This window comes from Rhinoderma darwinii, chromosome 3 (genome assembly GCF_050947455.1).
Source record: "Rhinoderma darwinii isolate aRhiDar2 chromosome 3, aRhiDar2.hap1, whole genome shotgun sequence".
Taxonomy (NCBI): domain Eukaryota; kingdom Metazoa; phylum Chordata; class Amphibia; order Anura; family Rhinodermatidae; genus Rhinoderma; species Rhinoderma darwinii.
The window spans coordinates 80,197,326-80,214,525 of record NC_134689.1 but is presented as its reverse complement, the minus strand read 5'-3'; the positions used below and the strand labels follow the sequence as shown (position 1 = coordinate 80,214,525).

Below are 17,200 nucleotides of genomic sequence, written 5' to 3'. Positions count from 1 at the left end.
ACCAACGGCAGAGCTCAGAAGTGAAGGAGCGCAATTTAGCTTGTGTAGCGCAGATTTTGCTTGGTAATAGTTCTGTTTGGGGTTTTGCTGGTATTTCAGTTTATAATGTGGGGGTATATGTAAGCTGGGCAAAGTACATCAGGGCATAATAAGGGGGTAAATAAATAATTCATAGATATGCGGCCGGTGTCGCACTTATAAATGGTGCCCAATCTTATCCGCTTTTGGACACTGCACAATTTCTGTCGCTATATTCTGTGCGCCAGAACTTTTTTTTATTTTTTCTCCACCGGAGCCGTGCGATGGCTTATTTGTTACGTTCCAATCTGTAGTTTTTATTGGTACCATTTTAGGGTACATGTGATAAATTTTTTTTTTTGATCACTTTTTATTAGATTTTTTTGGCAAGCAAAGTGACAAAAAAAACATACATTTTGACAATGTTTTTGTCCTTTTTTTTTTTTTTACAGTAATCACTGTGCGTTATAAATGACATTTTACTTTATTTCTGCAGGTCGGTACGATTACTGCCATACCATATGTATATCGTTTTTTATGTTTTGTGGTGTTTGCGCAATAAAATCACTTTTCTATAAAATTATTTTTTTGTGTCACCGTATTCTGAGAGCCGTAATTTTTTTTTATTTTTCAGTCAAAAAAAGCTGTGTAAAGGCTTGTTTTTTGCGGGACGGGTTGTAGTTTTTATTGGTATTATTTTGTGGTACATGCAAATTTTTGATCACTTTATATTCTATATTTTGGGAGGGGTGATTGACAAAAAAATAGTGATGCTAGTATTGTTTTTTTAATTGATTTTTGCGGTGTTCATCGTGCGGCAAAAATATTATAGTTTTATAGTTGGAGGCGTTACGAATGCGGTGATACCAAATGTGTGTATTTTTTTTAACAGTTTATTTTTTTTTCCTATAATAAGAGACTTATTATAGGAAAAAAAGCATTTTTTGTTTTTGTAGCTTATAACTTGTTTTTACACTAGTATAAAACATGTTTATTACTTTTTTTTTTTACTTGATGACCTGCAGCACTGATAGCTGCTATAACACATTACACTACCTAGGTAGTGTAACGTATTATAAACTGTCAGTGTGATGCTGACAGTCACACTGACAGGAAGCCTATGAGGATTAGCTGGTCCTCATAGGCTTCCGTGAATGGCAGACCGGAGGCTGTTGTATGGCCTCCGGTTTTGCCATGCAACTGACGGCAGCACCTGCAATCGGTCCTCGAGAAAGTTTGTTGTAGCAACAAACTTTCCAGTTTGTTGCTACAACAAACTTCCCCTGCGATCACATGATCGGGACCTGAACCAATCAGGTCCCGGTCATGTCTCCGGGACCAGATGCAGGGGATAACAGAGCGATCCGGGTGTCAGCACTAATCGGAGACACCCGGATCGCGCTTTTAACACCCACTGTGAATTCACATCGGCGCTGCACAGAGCCCAGCAAGCGCTGACGTGAATTTACAGTGGGCGGTCAGGAAGCGGTTAATACCGGTGATCATATTCTCTGCAGCCGAACCAATCGGTTCGGCTGTCAGAGAACAGGTTGCTGGGGAGCCGCAGACACTGACACAGCCGGCGTCAGAGCGCTTTTCACAGCGCTATGCCGGCTGGAACAGTGATCTGTATATTCACGCCCTTGCTGCACGGGGTATGTACGAAAAGGACGTGAATATACAGATTGTCGGCATGAAAGGGTTAAGGGAATGGCCGGATTGCAGTACCTATAAAAGTGATCAAGCTTGTGGCTATTTAGTTTAGAAAAAAAGACGGCTCTAGGGGCGATCTAATTACAATGTACAATTATATAACTGGACAGCACAAAGATCTTTCTAATGATCTCTATACACACAGGCCTGTAACAAGGACGAGGGGGCATCCTCTACATCTAGAGGAAAAAAGGTTTCACCGTAATCACAGACGGGGTTCTTTACTGTGAGAGCAGTGAGACTTTGGAAGTCTCTGCTACAGGATGTTGTGATGATTAATTCTTTGAACAAGTTCAAGAAGGGCCTTGATGCCAGGCTTGAAAACTATAATATTACAGGTTATGAGTACTAGATTCTGGAGATGGGATGTTGATCCAGGGATTTATTCTGATTGCCATGTTTTTTTACGTTATCTGGGGTTTTCCTTCCTCTGGATTAACACAGTAGGATTATAGGTTGGACTTGATAAACCTTTGTCTTTTTTTCAACCATATTAACTTTGTAACTATGTAACTATTGTTACATAGTTGATAAGGTTGAAAAAAGACAAAGGTTTATCAAGTCCAACCCATAATCCTACCGTGCTGATATGTGCCCATGACATGTGCAAGATGAACAGATGTGTCCTTTAAAGTTTTCTTAGTTAATAAAATAATCTTTTTATTTTTTTACCAGCTCCCTCAGATGTCTTATTAATTAAATTTTCTATTTAAGAATTTCAGAAAATTTATGATTGTCTGGATATTCGCATCATTGACAGAGGGGAATCTTACTATCAAGATAAAATGATCCAGGTGGTAAAAGAATTTGAAGAGAAAGGTGGATATTCATTTTTTTTTTTTTGTATTTGATGGGAAAACACAATACTTGTGTCACCAGCAGCTACATAGCTATTTGTGTTATTCGTTATTATGCATTTACTGTGTAAAATGAAAACTCGATGCATTCTCATATATATATATATATATATATATATATATATATATATATATATATATATATATAGGCCCCATGCACACGACTGTGCCCGCAATCACGGCCCGCGATTGCAACACGGCCGGCCGCCGACTGCCACCCGCATTTTCGGGCCGTGGTCCCATACAAAGTATGGAAGCACGGCCCGCAAAATGCAAAAGAACGGACATGTTCCATAATTTTCGGAACATTTCTACGGCACGGACACCCATCCGTAGCGCTACGGAAAGGTGTCCGTGCTCAATGAAAGTGAATGGGTCCATTTTAGCGGACCGCCATTGCGGTCCGCAAAAACTGATGTTTTTTACGGTCGTGTGCATGGGGCCTTAGGGTGTGATAGATTTGTTGCAGAAATATCTGAATGGGGTTTGCAGAAATCCATCACATGCTGCAGAAACAACCACATTCAGATGTACGGAATGGATTCTGATTCGCATAAATTTCTGTAACAAATCTGTCGAATGCGATCATACCCGAAAAGGCCCTTTTACACGGGCTAATGATTGGGCAAACGAGCGTTCATACGCTCGTTCCTGATCATTACCCTGTGCAAACTAATCTATTGTTTCCGCAAAAAAAAAACGGGTACTTTATGGAACGAAGACACACGAAAACCATTAGCAACGGAATCATTATCATTGAAATCAATGGTAACGTAAACGGAAAGCTATAGTTTCCGTTTGGTTTCCGTTGATGGGTTCCCCTGACGGAAAGGGCTGACGGAACTCATGAATGGAAAGCCAACGCTGATGTGAACGAAGCCTAAATTACAGTTTTGAAATCCAAGCTACTTTTTAATATTTAAGGAACTGTTTACATCTGCATTGTGACTTCTATTTAGAACCACCGGCGTCCAACAGACCCAATTTATAATGAGATCTTTTGGGTTACATTATGTCAGTCGCTTCCAGTCAAATCTGATGGAATTTGCAACCGAGCCTCCAACACAAATGTGAATGGAGCCTTATAGCAAATAATCAGAAATGTTGCATTTATTTTTACCTGTTAAAATTGATATATTCTGTCATTTATTTTAGTGGTTTTGTACATTTTGTAGGTTTTGTTGAAGTGGATGAAGGCAGAAAAGTTGTATTTCCTCCTGGATGCTCAATACCTCTAACTATTGAAAAATCAGATGGGGGTTTTACCTACGATACTTCAGACCTGGCTGCTATAAAGCAGAGATTAGTTGAAGAAAGAGCAAATATTATTATTTATGTTGTGGACAGTGGACAGGTGAGGCCTGTACATCTACCTCCAGCTTGGAAACCTTTAATCATTTTTGTTTTTCTAATGTAATATTTGATGAAATGTGAAGTATTGAAATATTCAGGATTTTTTTATAAATAGATAACTAATATATTGTGAACTTAAACAATTGTGGGATAAAGAAGATACAGATAAGGACATTGGCATATATGATGACTTCATACTGTTAATTGAATTAGCTAAGCTTCATTTGACACTGTAAGGCTGTACAGATTTTATCATAAATCATATGCGTTTTTATAAATTATAATACCATGTGTCTCTCCTTTTGAGAAATTGTTATGGTCTGATGTTGTATACTTTTTCCAGGGCATACACTTACAGAACGTGTATTCAGCTGCTCAGATGATTGGTTGGTATGATGCAAAGGTGACCAGAGTAGAACATGCTGGATTTGGTGTTGTCCTAGGAGAAGACAAGTAAGTAATGAAAAAATGGAAAAGATAGAAATCATGACTCTTATTTATTACTTTGAAACGGTAACATTGAGTACCAGTGCGTAGGAAATTAAATAATTTTTTAAGTTTGCACCTATATTTTACCATCTGATTTTGTTTAATTCTTATTACTTTGGGAAACTTTGATCGTATAGAGTACTGAACATTAGAGGATCCTATTTTTTTGCATCACAGTCTACCCAAGGATTTGCATGACTGATTCCAAACTGCCTTGTAGCATATCTTTTTCTAAAAATAGCATCTAAACCAACATGTCTCATTCAGATAAGTATTCCCTTCTGACACATTTGTGTATTTTCAGGAAAAAATTTAAAACCAGGTCAGGAGACACGGTGAGATTAATTGACCTGCTGGAAGAAGGGCTAAAACGCTCTATGGACAAGCTAAAGGACAAAGAGAGGGATAAGGTAAACTCTGAAAAAGAAAAACAATACACTCAGAAAAATATATTATCCTAAGGCCTTATTCACACGACAGGGTCCGAGTGTCGGCCGTTTTTCCCGGCCGGTTTGCATCCATTCCGGGCCGTGTTGCCGTTTTTAATGGCCGATTTTGACCCATTTTGCATCTGTTTTTGCCCCCTGTAGGTAGTGCCCCACAGCCCCCTGTAGGTAGTGCCCCACAGCCCCCTGTAGGTAGTGCCCCACAGCCCCCTGTAGGTAGTGCCCCACAGCCCCCTGTAGGTAGTGCCCCACAGCCCCCTGTAGGTAGTGCCCCACAGCCCCCTGTAGGTAGTGCCCCACAGCCCCCTGTAGGTAATGCCGCACAGCCCCCTGTAGGTAATGCCGCACAGCCCCCTGTAGGTAGTGCCGCACAGCCCCCTGTAGGTAGTGCCGCACAGCCCCCTGTAGGTAGTGCCGCACAGCCCCCTGTAGGTAGTGCCGCACAGCCCCCTGTAGGTAGTGCCGCACAGCCCCCTGTAGGTAGTGCCGCACAGCCCCCTGTAGGTAGTGCCGCACAGCCCCCTGTAGGTAGTGCCGCACAGCCCCCTGTAGGTAGTGCCGCACAGCCCCCTGTAGGTAGTGCCGCACAGCCCCCTGTAGGTAGTGCCGCACAGCCCCCTGTAGGTAGTGCCGCACAGCCCCCTGTAGGTAGTGCCGCACAGCCCCCTGTAGGTAGTGCCGCACAGCCCCCTGTAGGTAGTGCCGCACAGCCCCCTGTAGGTAGTGCCGCACAGCCCCCTGTAGGTAGTGCCGCACAGCCCCCTGTAGGTAGTGCCGCACAGCCCCCTGTAGGTAGTGCCGCACAGCCCCCTGTAGGTAGTGCCGCACAGCCCCCTGTAGGTAGTGCCGCACAGCCCCCTGTAGGTAGTGCCGCACAGCCCCCTGTAGGTAGTGCCGCACAGCCCCCTGTAGGTAGTGCCGCACAGCCCCCTGTAGGTAGTGCCCCACAGCCCCCTGTAGGTAGTGCCCCACAGCCCGCTGTAGGTAGTGCCCCACAGCCCGCTGTAGGTAGTGCCCCACAGCCCGCTGTAGGTAGTGCCCCACAGCCCGCTGTAGGTAGTGCCCCACAGCCCGCTGTAGGTAGTGCCCCACAGCCCGCTGTAGGTAGTGCCCCACAGCCCGCTGTAGGTAGTGCCCCACAGCCCGCTGTAGGTAGTGCCCCACAGCCCGCTGTAGGTAGTGCCCCACAGCCCCCTGTAGGTAGTGCCCCACAGCCCGCTGTAGGTAGTGCCCCACAGCCCGCTGTAGGTAGTGCCACACAGCGCCCTGTAGGTAATGCCACACAGCTCCCTGTAGGTAATGCCACACAGCTCCCTGCAGGTAATGCCACACAGCTCCCTGCAGGTAGTTCTACACAGCACCCCCCCATAGATGGCACCACCCCCCCTAACCTATCTGTAGATAGGGCCACCGTTCCAGGAAAAGTCCCGGACTTCAATGTCCATATATGGACACAGTGAAGTCAGGGACTTCTCCTGGAGCGGAATCCCCGGCCACATCGCTGGGGATTCCGCTTCAGAAGTGCCTGACGTCACTGTGTCCATATATGGACAGTGAAGCCAGGGACTTCTGCTGGAGCGGAATTCCCAATCCCCGGCCACAGCGTTGCCGAAGCTCCTACAGGGAGCAGAAAACATACCCTCCTCCTCCTCCTCACATGCACTTCGCACTGTGGGGAGGAGAAGGAGAGCGCGCGGAAGACATGGCCGTCACTTGGAGCACATTCCAGTGATGGCTGTGTATTACCTGGCCCCATAGACTTCTATGGGACCTGGGCGGCCGGGAGAATGGGCGAAAATAGGGCATGTCCCATTTTTTGACGGCTGGGTTTCCTGGGTCGTCCAAAAAAATCGGTTGTGTGGATAGCCCCAATATGGGTCTATTGTTCCTACTGCAGCCGTGTGACGGACATTTTTTTGAATGGCCGTCGCACGGCCGGGAAACCTGGTCGTGTGCATAAGGGCTAAGGGGACAGAAGTTAAATAAAAGTCTAGTTTTAAGAGTTTTAGCTTGTCCAATTCTATAAGTTTTGTACTGCAGCCTTATTTGTTCTCACCCTGTCCCTTGGCAGTAATGACTAGAGCTAAAGTCATTTTTTTACACCTGTTTATTTTATCATTCCCATGTTAGTGGGCATTCAAATATAGTAACCTCTACACTAAATGTTACCTGCCCAACCCAGAAAGGAGTTCAGAGCTGCCCTAAAAAGAATAAAACCGATAGGTCCAGGTGGCATACACCCCATTGTTCTGCAGAAATGAAATCATGTGACAGACCTTTCTGATTTTTAACCCCTTACCGCCGCAGCCATTTTTCAGATTTTCATTTTCGTTTTTTCCTCCATACCTTCCAAAAGCCATAACTTGTTTTATTTTTCCATCGATATAGTCCTATGAGGGCTTGATTTTTGTGGGACGTTTTTCGTAGCACCATTTATGGTGCCATATAATGTACTAGGAAGCGGGGAAAAAAATATTTGTGGGGTAGAAAATGGAAAAAACTGCGATTTTTGTTTTTTGAGCTTCGTTTTTACGGAATTCACTGTGCAATTAAAACAACATGTTAACTTTATTCTGTGGGTCAATACGATCAAGGCGATACAGGTAAAAACCGAAGTGTAAAAAAATTATTTTGTGTCGCCAAACCATATTTTGACCATATTGTGTAAAAAAAAAAAGCTACAAATGTTAAAATATGGAAAACAAACTGTAAATATGTTAATTTAGTTCTTGTTTATTGACATTTGGTGCATGCCACTGGGTAAACACACCTAAATACATATTTGACAACTTCTGCCGACGTCAGCGATACCAAATTTATGTTTATTTCTTACACGCTGGGCGCAAGGCAGAGCTCACTATGAATGGTGAGCAAACTGGCTTTTGGAGAGAGAACTTTCCAAATCTGGTTTGCGGACACCATACGACCATTACAGATGTTGTGAATTGCCAAAACACTGTCAACACTCCCAAAATTACTATGTTTAGGAAGTTCGACCCGCCCCAAGGTATTTATTTAACGACATATCAAAGATTTTAAAATCTGCACTGTAAAATGTCTGCAGAATATGGATGAGATTTGTAAAATCTCATCTTCTTGCTTTGTACTGTCAAACCAAAAAAGAAAAGACGGTCACGACCATGTACTTGAAAAAATACAAAGATTTCTTTATTGTAGTCAATTGTGTCCCCTTGCTTTGTACTGTAATCCGCTGCAGATCTTACCTACGCAAATCCACAAGTAAAACCTGCAGCGAATACACAATATGTAAAATCACCCTGAGGCTGTGATTTCTTGCAACTGTCTTGTTGTCAACTTGCACATCGTGACACTACTACATTGACTTTCATTACTTGCAATGTAGGCTACAGGTCATAGCATACTCTTTGGGATTGTGACCTGTGTCATGGCCAAAGTCGCCGTGTAGCCCCAGCCTAAGATTGTACAATACATTGATATATAGGATATTAGATAGAAATAATAACAATCTATATTTGATTATATAAATGCTGATTTTTTGTGTCATACAAATAAAGATGATTATTATTGTCTCTACTAATATCTCATATATATTGATATATAGTGAGGTGTTAGGCTGGGGCTGTATGGCGACTTTGACCACGACACAGTTCGCATGGCCAAAAAATGGCTTTGTCCCGCGTGCATCGCAAGCAAAATTACCGCGATGACTTTGTCTCATTACTTGCAATGTAGGCTACGGGACTCAGTGATCTTTGTCCTGGCGACCTGTGTCACGATCAAAGTCGCCGTGTAGCAGAAAAAAAAGGTGTGTGTTTGTGTTGTGCATTACATAATTCTTCTTTCTCTCTGGCAGCCTGCCAGAGAGGGAGAAGATACAACTAATGGAAAAGTTTATTTACCAGCAAACTTTTGTGTGATCGCTGTGACAGGCTGTCACAGTGATCACATGACCGGAGATCTCACGGATTGGTCTCCGGGTGAAGCTCCGTGATACAGCTGTCTCTAGAAAAATTGTGAACGTTATGACAGGTTGTCACAATGATCACATGCCTAGAGACCATTCTGGTTGGTCTTTGGTTAAAGCTCCTCGATACATCTGTCTAGAGACCACTGATATCACAGATCTAAATGCCCCCAGGGAGCGGGAAACCGTTTAAATCTGCAGGATGTTCTGAAACGTCCTTAAATCAAAGTGTACGTTCAGTTACCTCACTGTGCAATTGTAATGAATGGGAGCTTTATCCGGGATGTCCGAGGGCCCATTCAGGCGAGCGTGTAACTAGTCTGTGTGACAGCCGTTAAAACAACGGCCATCACACGGACTCCTGTATTTCAATGGGACCATTCACAAGGCCGTTGTAAGAACGGAGCGCGTGAAGGGTCCGTGGAAATATAGGATATGCCCTATTTTCTTTCTTTTCACGCATCCCTCCATAGACTCTAGTCTGAGGGATCCGAGATAACGCGTCCCACCCGGGTGCACCTTGGACGTGAAGTATTTCACGTCTGAGGTTGCACGGGCTTGTCTGAATGTAGCCTGAGAGAGAGTGCTCCGTCTATGTGCTGCAACTTTACTGTCAGTTGCTGGGGTGTGCAGACTCTTCTAACTACATTGCAAAGATCAAGCTTATTGTAAGTACTGCAACATACACTATATGAACAAACAAAAGTATTGGGACACACCTCTTAATCATTGAATTCAGGTGTTTCATTCAGTCCCACTGGCACAGGTGTATAAAATCCAGCACCTAGCTATGCAGTCTGCCCTTACAAACATTTGTGAAAGAATGGGTCATTCTAAAGTGCTCACTGAATTAGAGTGTGGTACGTACTGTAATAATATGCCACTGTTGCAACAAGTCAGTTACATAGTTCGTATGGTTGAAAAAGACCTCATATTGTCATCAAGTTCAACCAAGGAATGGGAGAAAGTGAAGGGATGAAACCAGAATTCTACACGTTGATATAGGAGCTGATCTTTTTTCATTTTAGGAAATTATGTAAGCCTTTTTTAACCCCTTCAGGACACAGCCTGTTTTGGCCTTGTGGACGCAGGCGATTTTTTCAAATCTGACATGTGTCACTTTATGTGGTAATAGCTTGGGAATGCTTTTACCTATCCAAGCGATTTTGAGATTGTTTTCTCGTGACATATTGTACTTTACGTCTGTGAAAAAATTTGGTCAATAAATTCAGTATTTATTTATAAAAAACACCAAAATGTAGAGAAAATTTGCAAAAAATTTCATTTTTTTAAATTTGAATGTATCTGCTTGTAAAACAGATAGTAATACCACACACAATAGTCACTAGTTAACATCCCCCATATGTCAACTTTATACTTGAATAGTTTTTTGAACGTCCTTTTATTTTTCTAGGATGTTACACGGCTTAGAACTTTAGCAGCAATTTCTCACATTTTCAAGAAATTTCCAAAACTTATTTTTTCATGGACCAGTTCAGTTCTGAAGTGGTTTTGGGGGTCTTATATATTAGAAACTCCCCATAAATCACCCCATTTTAAAAACTTCACCCCTCAAAGTATTCAAAACAGCATTCAGAAAGTTTCTTAACCCTTTGGGCATTTCACAGGAATTAAAGCAACGTAGAGGTGTGATTTACAAATGTAATTTTTTTTGCAGAAATTCATTTGTAATAGAAAAATTTCTGTAACACAGAAGGTTTTACCAGAGAAACGCAGCTCAATACTTATTGCCCAGATTCTGCAGTTTTTAGAAATATCCAACATGTGGCCCTAGTGCGGTAATGGACTGAAACACAGGCCTCAGAAGCAAAGGAGCACCCAGTGGATTTTGAAGCCTCCTTTTTATTACAATATATTTTAGGCTGCATGTCTGGTTTGAAGAGGTCTTGTGGTACCTAAAAAGTGGAAACCCCCAAAAAGTGACCCCATTTTGGAAACTACACCCCTCAAGGAATTTATCTAGTTGTATAGTGAGCATTTTAACCCCACAGGTTTTTTGCTGAATTTATTGGCGTTAGTCTGTGAAAATGAAAATCTACATTTCTTCTGAAGAAACATAGACATTTTTAATTTTTGCAAGGAATAAAGGAGAAAAAGCACCCCAACATTTGTAAAGAAATTTATCCTGATTACGGCAATACCCCATATGTGGTCATAAACTTATATTTGAACACATTACAGCCCTCAGAAGGGAAGGAGCGCCATTTGGGTTTTGGAGCTCAAATTTTGCTATAATGGTTTTCGGTGCCATGTCCCATTTGCAACGCCCTGGAGGGACCAAAACAGCAGAAACCCCCCAAAAGTGACCCCATTCACTATCAGAATCCAAGAGAGCAAATGCCTCTTCAGTGGTATATAACTTGCGTGCCATTTTTTACGTATTTTTTTTTTTACTTCTTTTTTGTAACAGTTTTAATAAAAGTAACAAAGAAAAAGTCCACTAATCCATTGATCAATAAATGTATGAACAACCCTAAGGCCCTGTTCACACAGAGTTTTTTTACGAGTTTTTCGGCGCGGAAACCGCTCCGCAAAACTCGTCAAAAACCGCCCAAAAATGTCTCCCATTGATTTCAATGGGAGTTGGACGAGCTTTTTTACCGTGAGCAAAAAAAACGCATCGCGGTAAAAAGAAGCGACATGACCTATCTTGAGGCGGTTTCCGCCTCCAAAACCCCATTTCAATCAGAAGGGTAAAAAATACACCTCGACGAGTGTTTTGGCGAGTTTTTGTCAAACCACTGTGCAAAAAACGTCTGGAGCAGTTTTTGCAAGAGGAATTTTCCTCCTGCAAAAAAACTCAGTGTGAACACAGCCTAACAATGAATCAATGTATTTAGAATTTACATACAATTTAATTTTTTGACGTGTAAAATATCTGAAGAGATTTATATAAGTATATGTGTGTATACGTATATATTACATGTACGTATATATCTATATGATGTTATAGATATAGCATCCCTAATTATTGATTTTTAGTATTAACAAATTTCAAATATATGTCTATATATAATATATATTACGTGTGTGTGTGTGTGTGTGTGTGTGTGTGTGTGTATATATATATATATATATATAATATAGACGTGTGTATGTGTGTGTGTATATATATACACACACACACACACACACACACACACACACACACACACACACACATTATAAGCCCTAATTGATTACTAACTAATTAATTGTCCTAGTCTGAGTACTATCTACCTAACAGACTACCTGAACTATAACTAGCTGCCTACACTAAACTATCTATGTGGAGGTGTTTTTGTGTGTTTTTACAGTCATTGTGTCTTTATACGAGACACACAGCAGCTGCTCGGCACAGCTTCTTCTCCCCCACTGTCTCAGAACGATCTGACAGGGAGGGAGGAGAAACATTGTAACGAACAGCACAGAAAGTTTGTTGCTGCAACAAACTTTGCTGTGAACACCATGATAGCTTTATCATGGTGATCACGTCATCAGGACCGACACCAATCCGGTCCTGATGTCTTCTCTCAGCACTTAGGCTGCTAGTAGCAGCGTGTGCTGAGAGATTCAGAGCACAGGGAGAGCGCTGTGCACTCTGTTCTGGCACCACGTGAATTAACGGGCTGCAGGAGAAAAGCCCAGCACGGCAGCCCGTTAATCTACGTGGGCTGGTCGTGAAGGGGTTAAAGTCATCTACTGTAGCTACTGTGACCAGCTCCTGCAGTAGGCTATTCCACAGATTCACAGTAAAGAAGACTTGTCGCCTCTGGAGATTGAACCTTTTGTTCTCCAGACAGAGGGAGTTCCCCTTTGTCTTTTGAGGGGGTTTTACATGGAACAGGTTTTCACTATATTTCTTGTATGAGCCATTCATATATTTATATAAGTTAATCATATCCCCCCTTGGGCCCCCTGTACAAGAGCGCGCTCACGGTCAGCAGACAGCCACCCGCATTTTGCAGGCCGTAAAAGCAAAAAATAGGACATGTCCTATCTTTTGCGGAGGCTTTCTAGGGCCCGGACACCTTCCCGTAAATATACGTGAAGGTGTCCATGGGCAATAGAAGTGAATGGGCCTGTAATTACGGACAAATTCTATGGCCGTGTGCATGGGGCCTTAGTCGTCTCTTTTCAAGGCTAAATTGGTTTCAATCTTTTAATCTTTGCTCATAACTTAGATTCTCCATGATCCTTATTAGCTTCGTTGCTTTTCTTTGCATTTTTTCCAACTCCGGGGCATCCTTTCTATGAACTGGAGCCCAGAACTGAACTGCATATTCTAGATGAGTTCACAAACATTCTTCCCTCTTGGATATTCCATGATCAACAGTGCGTGGTATTATTGCAAAGTGGAAGTGTTTAGGAACCACAGCAACTCAGCCAGGAAGTTGCAGATCACGAAAAGTTACAGAGCGGGATTGCTAAGCGCATACCTCATAAGTCGCCAACACTCTGCTGGCTTAATAACTGCAGAGTTCAAACCTCTTCTGGAATTAAGATCTGCACAAAAACACTGCGCCAGGAGCTTAATGTCATAGGTTTCCATGGCCGAGCGGCTGCATCCAAGCCTTGCATCACCAAGCACAATGCCAATCGTCTAATGTAATGATGTAAAGCATGCCGCCACTGGACTCCGGAGCAGTGTGGAGTGATGAGGCAGTCTGATGGATGAGTCTGGGTTTGGCGAACACCAGAAGAACGTTACCTGTCTGACTGAATTATGTCAACTGTAAAGTTTGGTGGAGGAGGGATAATGCTATGGGGTTGTTTGTCAGGGGTTGGTCTAGGCCTATTAGTCCCAGGGAAGGGAAATATTAAAGGGGTTTTCCAGTCCCTAAAAAATTGATGGCCTATCCTCAAGATAGGCCATCAATATCTGATCGGTCGGGGTCCAACTCCCAGAACCCCAGCCGACAAGCTGTTTTGAAGGGGCCGCAGCACTCATACGAGCACAGTCTCCAATTCATTACTATAACTGCTCATACTGTGATTCGTTGACACGCTTGTAGCAGCAGTTAACAGTGTTACAGCCTTCTTCCATTCACTTCAATGGGATAAGGCTGTAATACTATGAACCGTCGCTACAAGTATATCGGCGATTCACAGTATGAGCAGATAAGGAATGAAGGATAGGCCATCAATTTTTGCAGACTGAACAATCCTTTTAATGCTTTAGCATGCCAAGACATTTTAGACAATTGTATGCTTCCAACTCTGTGGGAACAGTTTGGGGAAGGCCCTTTTCTGTATCAGCATGACTGAGTCCCAGTGTACAAAGCAATGTCCATAAAGGCATGGTTGGGTAAGGAAGGATTTGACCGGCCCTCGCAGAGCTCTTACCTCAACCCATCTAACACCTTTGGGATGAACTAGAACAGAGATTGTTAGCCAGGCCTTCTCATCCAACATCAATGTCTGACCTCACAAATGCTCTTCTGGATAAATGGGCAAAAATTCCCACAGATTCACATCAAAATCTTATAGAAAGCCTTTCCAGAAGAGTGGAAGCTGTTCTAGCTGCAAAGGGGAGACCACTCTATAATAATGCCTATAGGTACTTTTGTCCATGTATCGTTTTTCATTTATAACTGGAGGTACTCTTTAGGTTTACAATAACAAAACAAAAAAATTGCTAAAGCAATACAAAAAAGTAAACAAAGTAAACCTGATTCTTCTAAAATATATATATTTTCATATTAAATAGAAACTCCTTTATATTTTAAATCTCCAAAATTGTTATAATCCGTACAATAAAGGTAATATCTTATTTATAGTGAGATGTGTTTATATATGTACCCCAAAATGGTGCAAAACAAGACCTCATACTGCTACATCAATTAAAAAATCTAAAAGTTATTGCTGTCTAAATGTGGGAGGCTTAGTTTCCGAAGATCTAAAAGATTAACCTCGGTAATGGGTAAAATTATTTTTTGGAAGTGCTTTCTTGGAGTATCTCAATGAAAACTAATTTAAAGGGAATATCTTGTGTATTTGTTTCATTAATAAGATTTAACGGGTTATTCACATCATGTAAAGTGGTGGCATATCATTAGGATATTCCATCACTTTGCAATTGGTGGGGGTCCTACTACTGGAACACTCACCGACCCTGAGAATGTTTGGGCCGCTTCTCAGTTAGACCCTGCACAGCGGCGCTTCAGCCATCGGCTTGGCAGGGCAGAAAACTGCAGCACGGCCCATTTACTTGAACGGATCGGTTTCAGTTCCCTGCACAGCAGGTGGCCGAGAACACCATTGTGTAGGGAAAAACCGTGAAGCGGCCACAGGGATAGAGCAGCATTGCGGGGCCCCTTCAATCTCAGGATTGGTGGGGTCCCAGCAAACATAGTTGCCAATAGTCCCGAATTTGCCTGGACTGTCAAGAATTTATGGAGACAATCCCGGCAAATTACTGGCCCGGACCGCGTCCCAGCAACTGGCGACTGTATCTGCGTCCTCAGGATGCAGATACAATTGAATACCATGGCAGCGCAGGAAACTATTTGCTCCCTGCTCGGCCATTCACTAGGCTACAGGCCACATGAGGCCTGCATCCTAATAAACACAGAGACAGGATCCATGCGTGATGACGTCAGTGGATCGCGCTGGCTTACACAAGGTTCGTACCTTGGCACCTAGTAAGCTGCAGAACTGAGAGGGTTGTGGAGCTCTGTTATTCGTGGGAACAGGGCTAGGTGAGTATGAGGTATTTTTTTTATTTGTGGGGGTAGTACCTGAGCGCGATCTACAGTGTGGCGCTATCTACAAACTGAGGAGTGTGGCGCTATCTACAAGGCGGACTGTGTGGCGCTATCTACAAGGCGGACTTTGTGGCACTATCTACAAGGCAGACTGTGTGACGCTATCTACAGGAAGTGGTCAGCACTACTGGCACAGTAGGGTTCTCACGATACTAGAATTTGGACTTTGATACCGATATTTTGTGTAGTATTGCGATTCTCGATACCAAAAGGATACTCTGCCAACAATAATAATAAAAAAAAGTCCTTCCATTTTCTGATGTGAGGCACGTGGTATGATGAATTTGAACCTCCATGTGCCTCACATTAATAGTAATTAACCCCATCATGTTCCTCACAGTCATAATGGATAACATTGAGTTAATGTGTGGGGTTAATTACTATTCATGTGAAACACATGGAACTACTAAATTCATAACACCCTGTGCCTCACATCAATAAGTGAAAGAAATCAGTTTTTAGGTACAGCATACACATAATAAATTACGCTATAAATTTCTTGTGCAGGTTATTGCGACCGCGAGGATACCAAGTGTGTATATTTTATGTAGTGAGACTTTTATTTGTTTCTTTTAATAATGTTTATTGTAAATAATGTGTTTTTTTTGTATTTTTTTATTTATTTAACATTACTTTTATTTTATTTTTTTTACTTTTTTATTTCTAAACTTTAATGTACTGGCATATATCTATACGCCAGTACATTAGCCTGTACATTGGCAGTTGTTAGGGCATGCTGAGGTATCTCCTAACAGGAAACATGGTCAGAAAGCCCTTGGGTCCATCAATGGACCCTGGGCTGTCTGCCCATATATGGTCGGGTCCCTAGATCGCACCACAGGTGTTCCCCCATCAGATTTCTCTGATCTCCGCCGTTAGAGGGGGCTGCGACAACATGTGTGCGCGCGCGGTCATCATGATGCGATGCGGCCGGCGCTGCACTAATGAGCGGTGGCGCTGGCACTGAAGACAGAACATAGGGTTCACAACATCACGTCATGCTGACCGCGCGCACACTTTTTTTCCAGAAAGACGATGTATGGAAGTACGGGCTCATAGACTTTGTATTGAGTCAGTACACCGATACATTTATTTCCGGAAAAAGCCGAACAGACACGAAGCAGCTGAGCGTTCACACGAGCAATTCAGCTGCTTTGTTCTAGCGATTGGTGGCGGTCTCTGTGCTCGCCCCCCCTCCAATTCAAACTTCTGACATGTCACTATGTTTAACTACACTTTAAACAGTGTATTTTAGTGCTTTGTTTAACTTTGCACTTTATTTTTATGAAAAAATATTTTTGCTTCCTCAGATACAGATTCCATGTATCCTGGATACATAAAGGCTGTATCGTGCGCTGAAATCTGAATCCATCAGGTTACTGGTTATCAATCACATATAAGTTATGAACTATGAGATTATCACCTGATGGACGCTTTAAAAACAAACCCCCCCCCCCCCCTCAAAAAAATATATGGCGTAATCATTGTTTTTTTTTCCCATTTCACCGCACAAATAATATATTTTTTCCAGTTTCCCAGTACATTATGTGGTACATTAAATGGTGTCATGAAAAACTTCAACGCGTCCCGCAAACAACAAGCCCCCATACA

General features: G+C 42.5%; 1 protein-coding gene across 3 annotated transcripts in view; it reads left to right on the top strand.

Annotated features, from left to right (window-relative positions):
* Positions 1-17,200, top strand: part of RARS1 (arginyl-tRNA synthetase 1) — a 91,412-nt gene that overhangs the window by 65,038 nt on the left and 9,174 nt on the right. For all 3 annotated transcript variants that reach the window (XM_075856416.1, XM_075856418.1, XM_075856417.1), the window contains 4 exons: positions 2,446-2,550; positions 3,764-3,942; positions 4,285-4,394; positions 4,735-4,840. In XM_075856416.1, the coding sequence (XP_075712531.1) occupies positions 2,446-2,550; positions 3,764-3,942; positions 4,285-4,394; positions 4,735-4,840 (500 nt within the window). The remainder of the gene's footprint in view (positions 1-2,445; positions 2,551-3,763; positions 3,943-4,284; positions 4,395-4,734; positions 4,841-17,200) is intronic.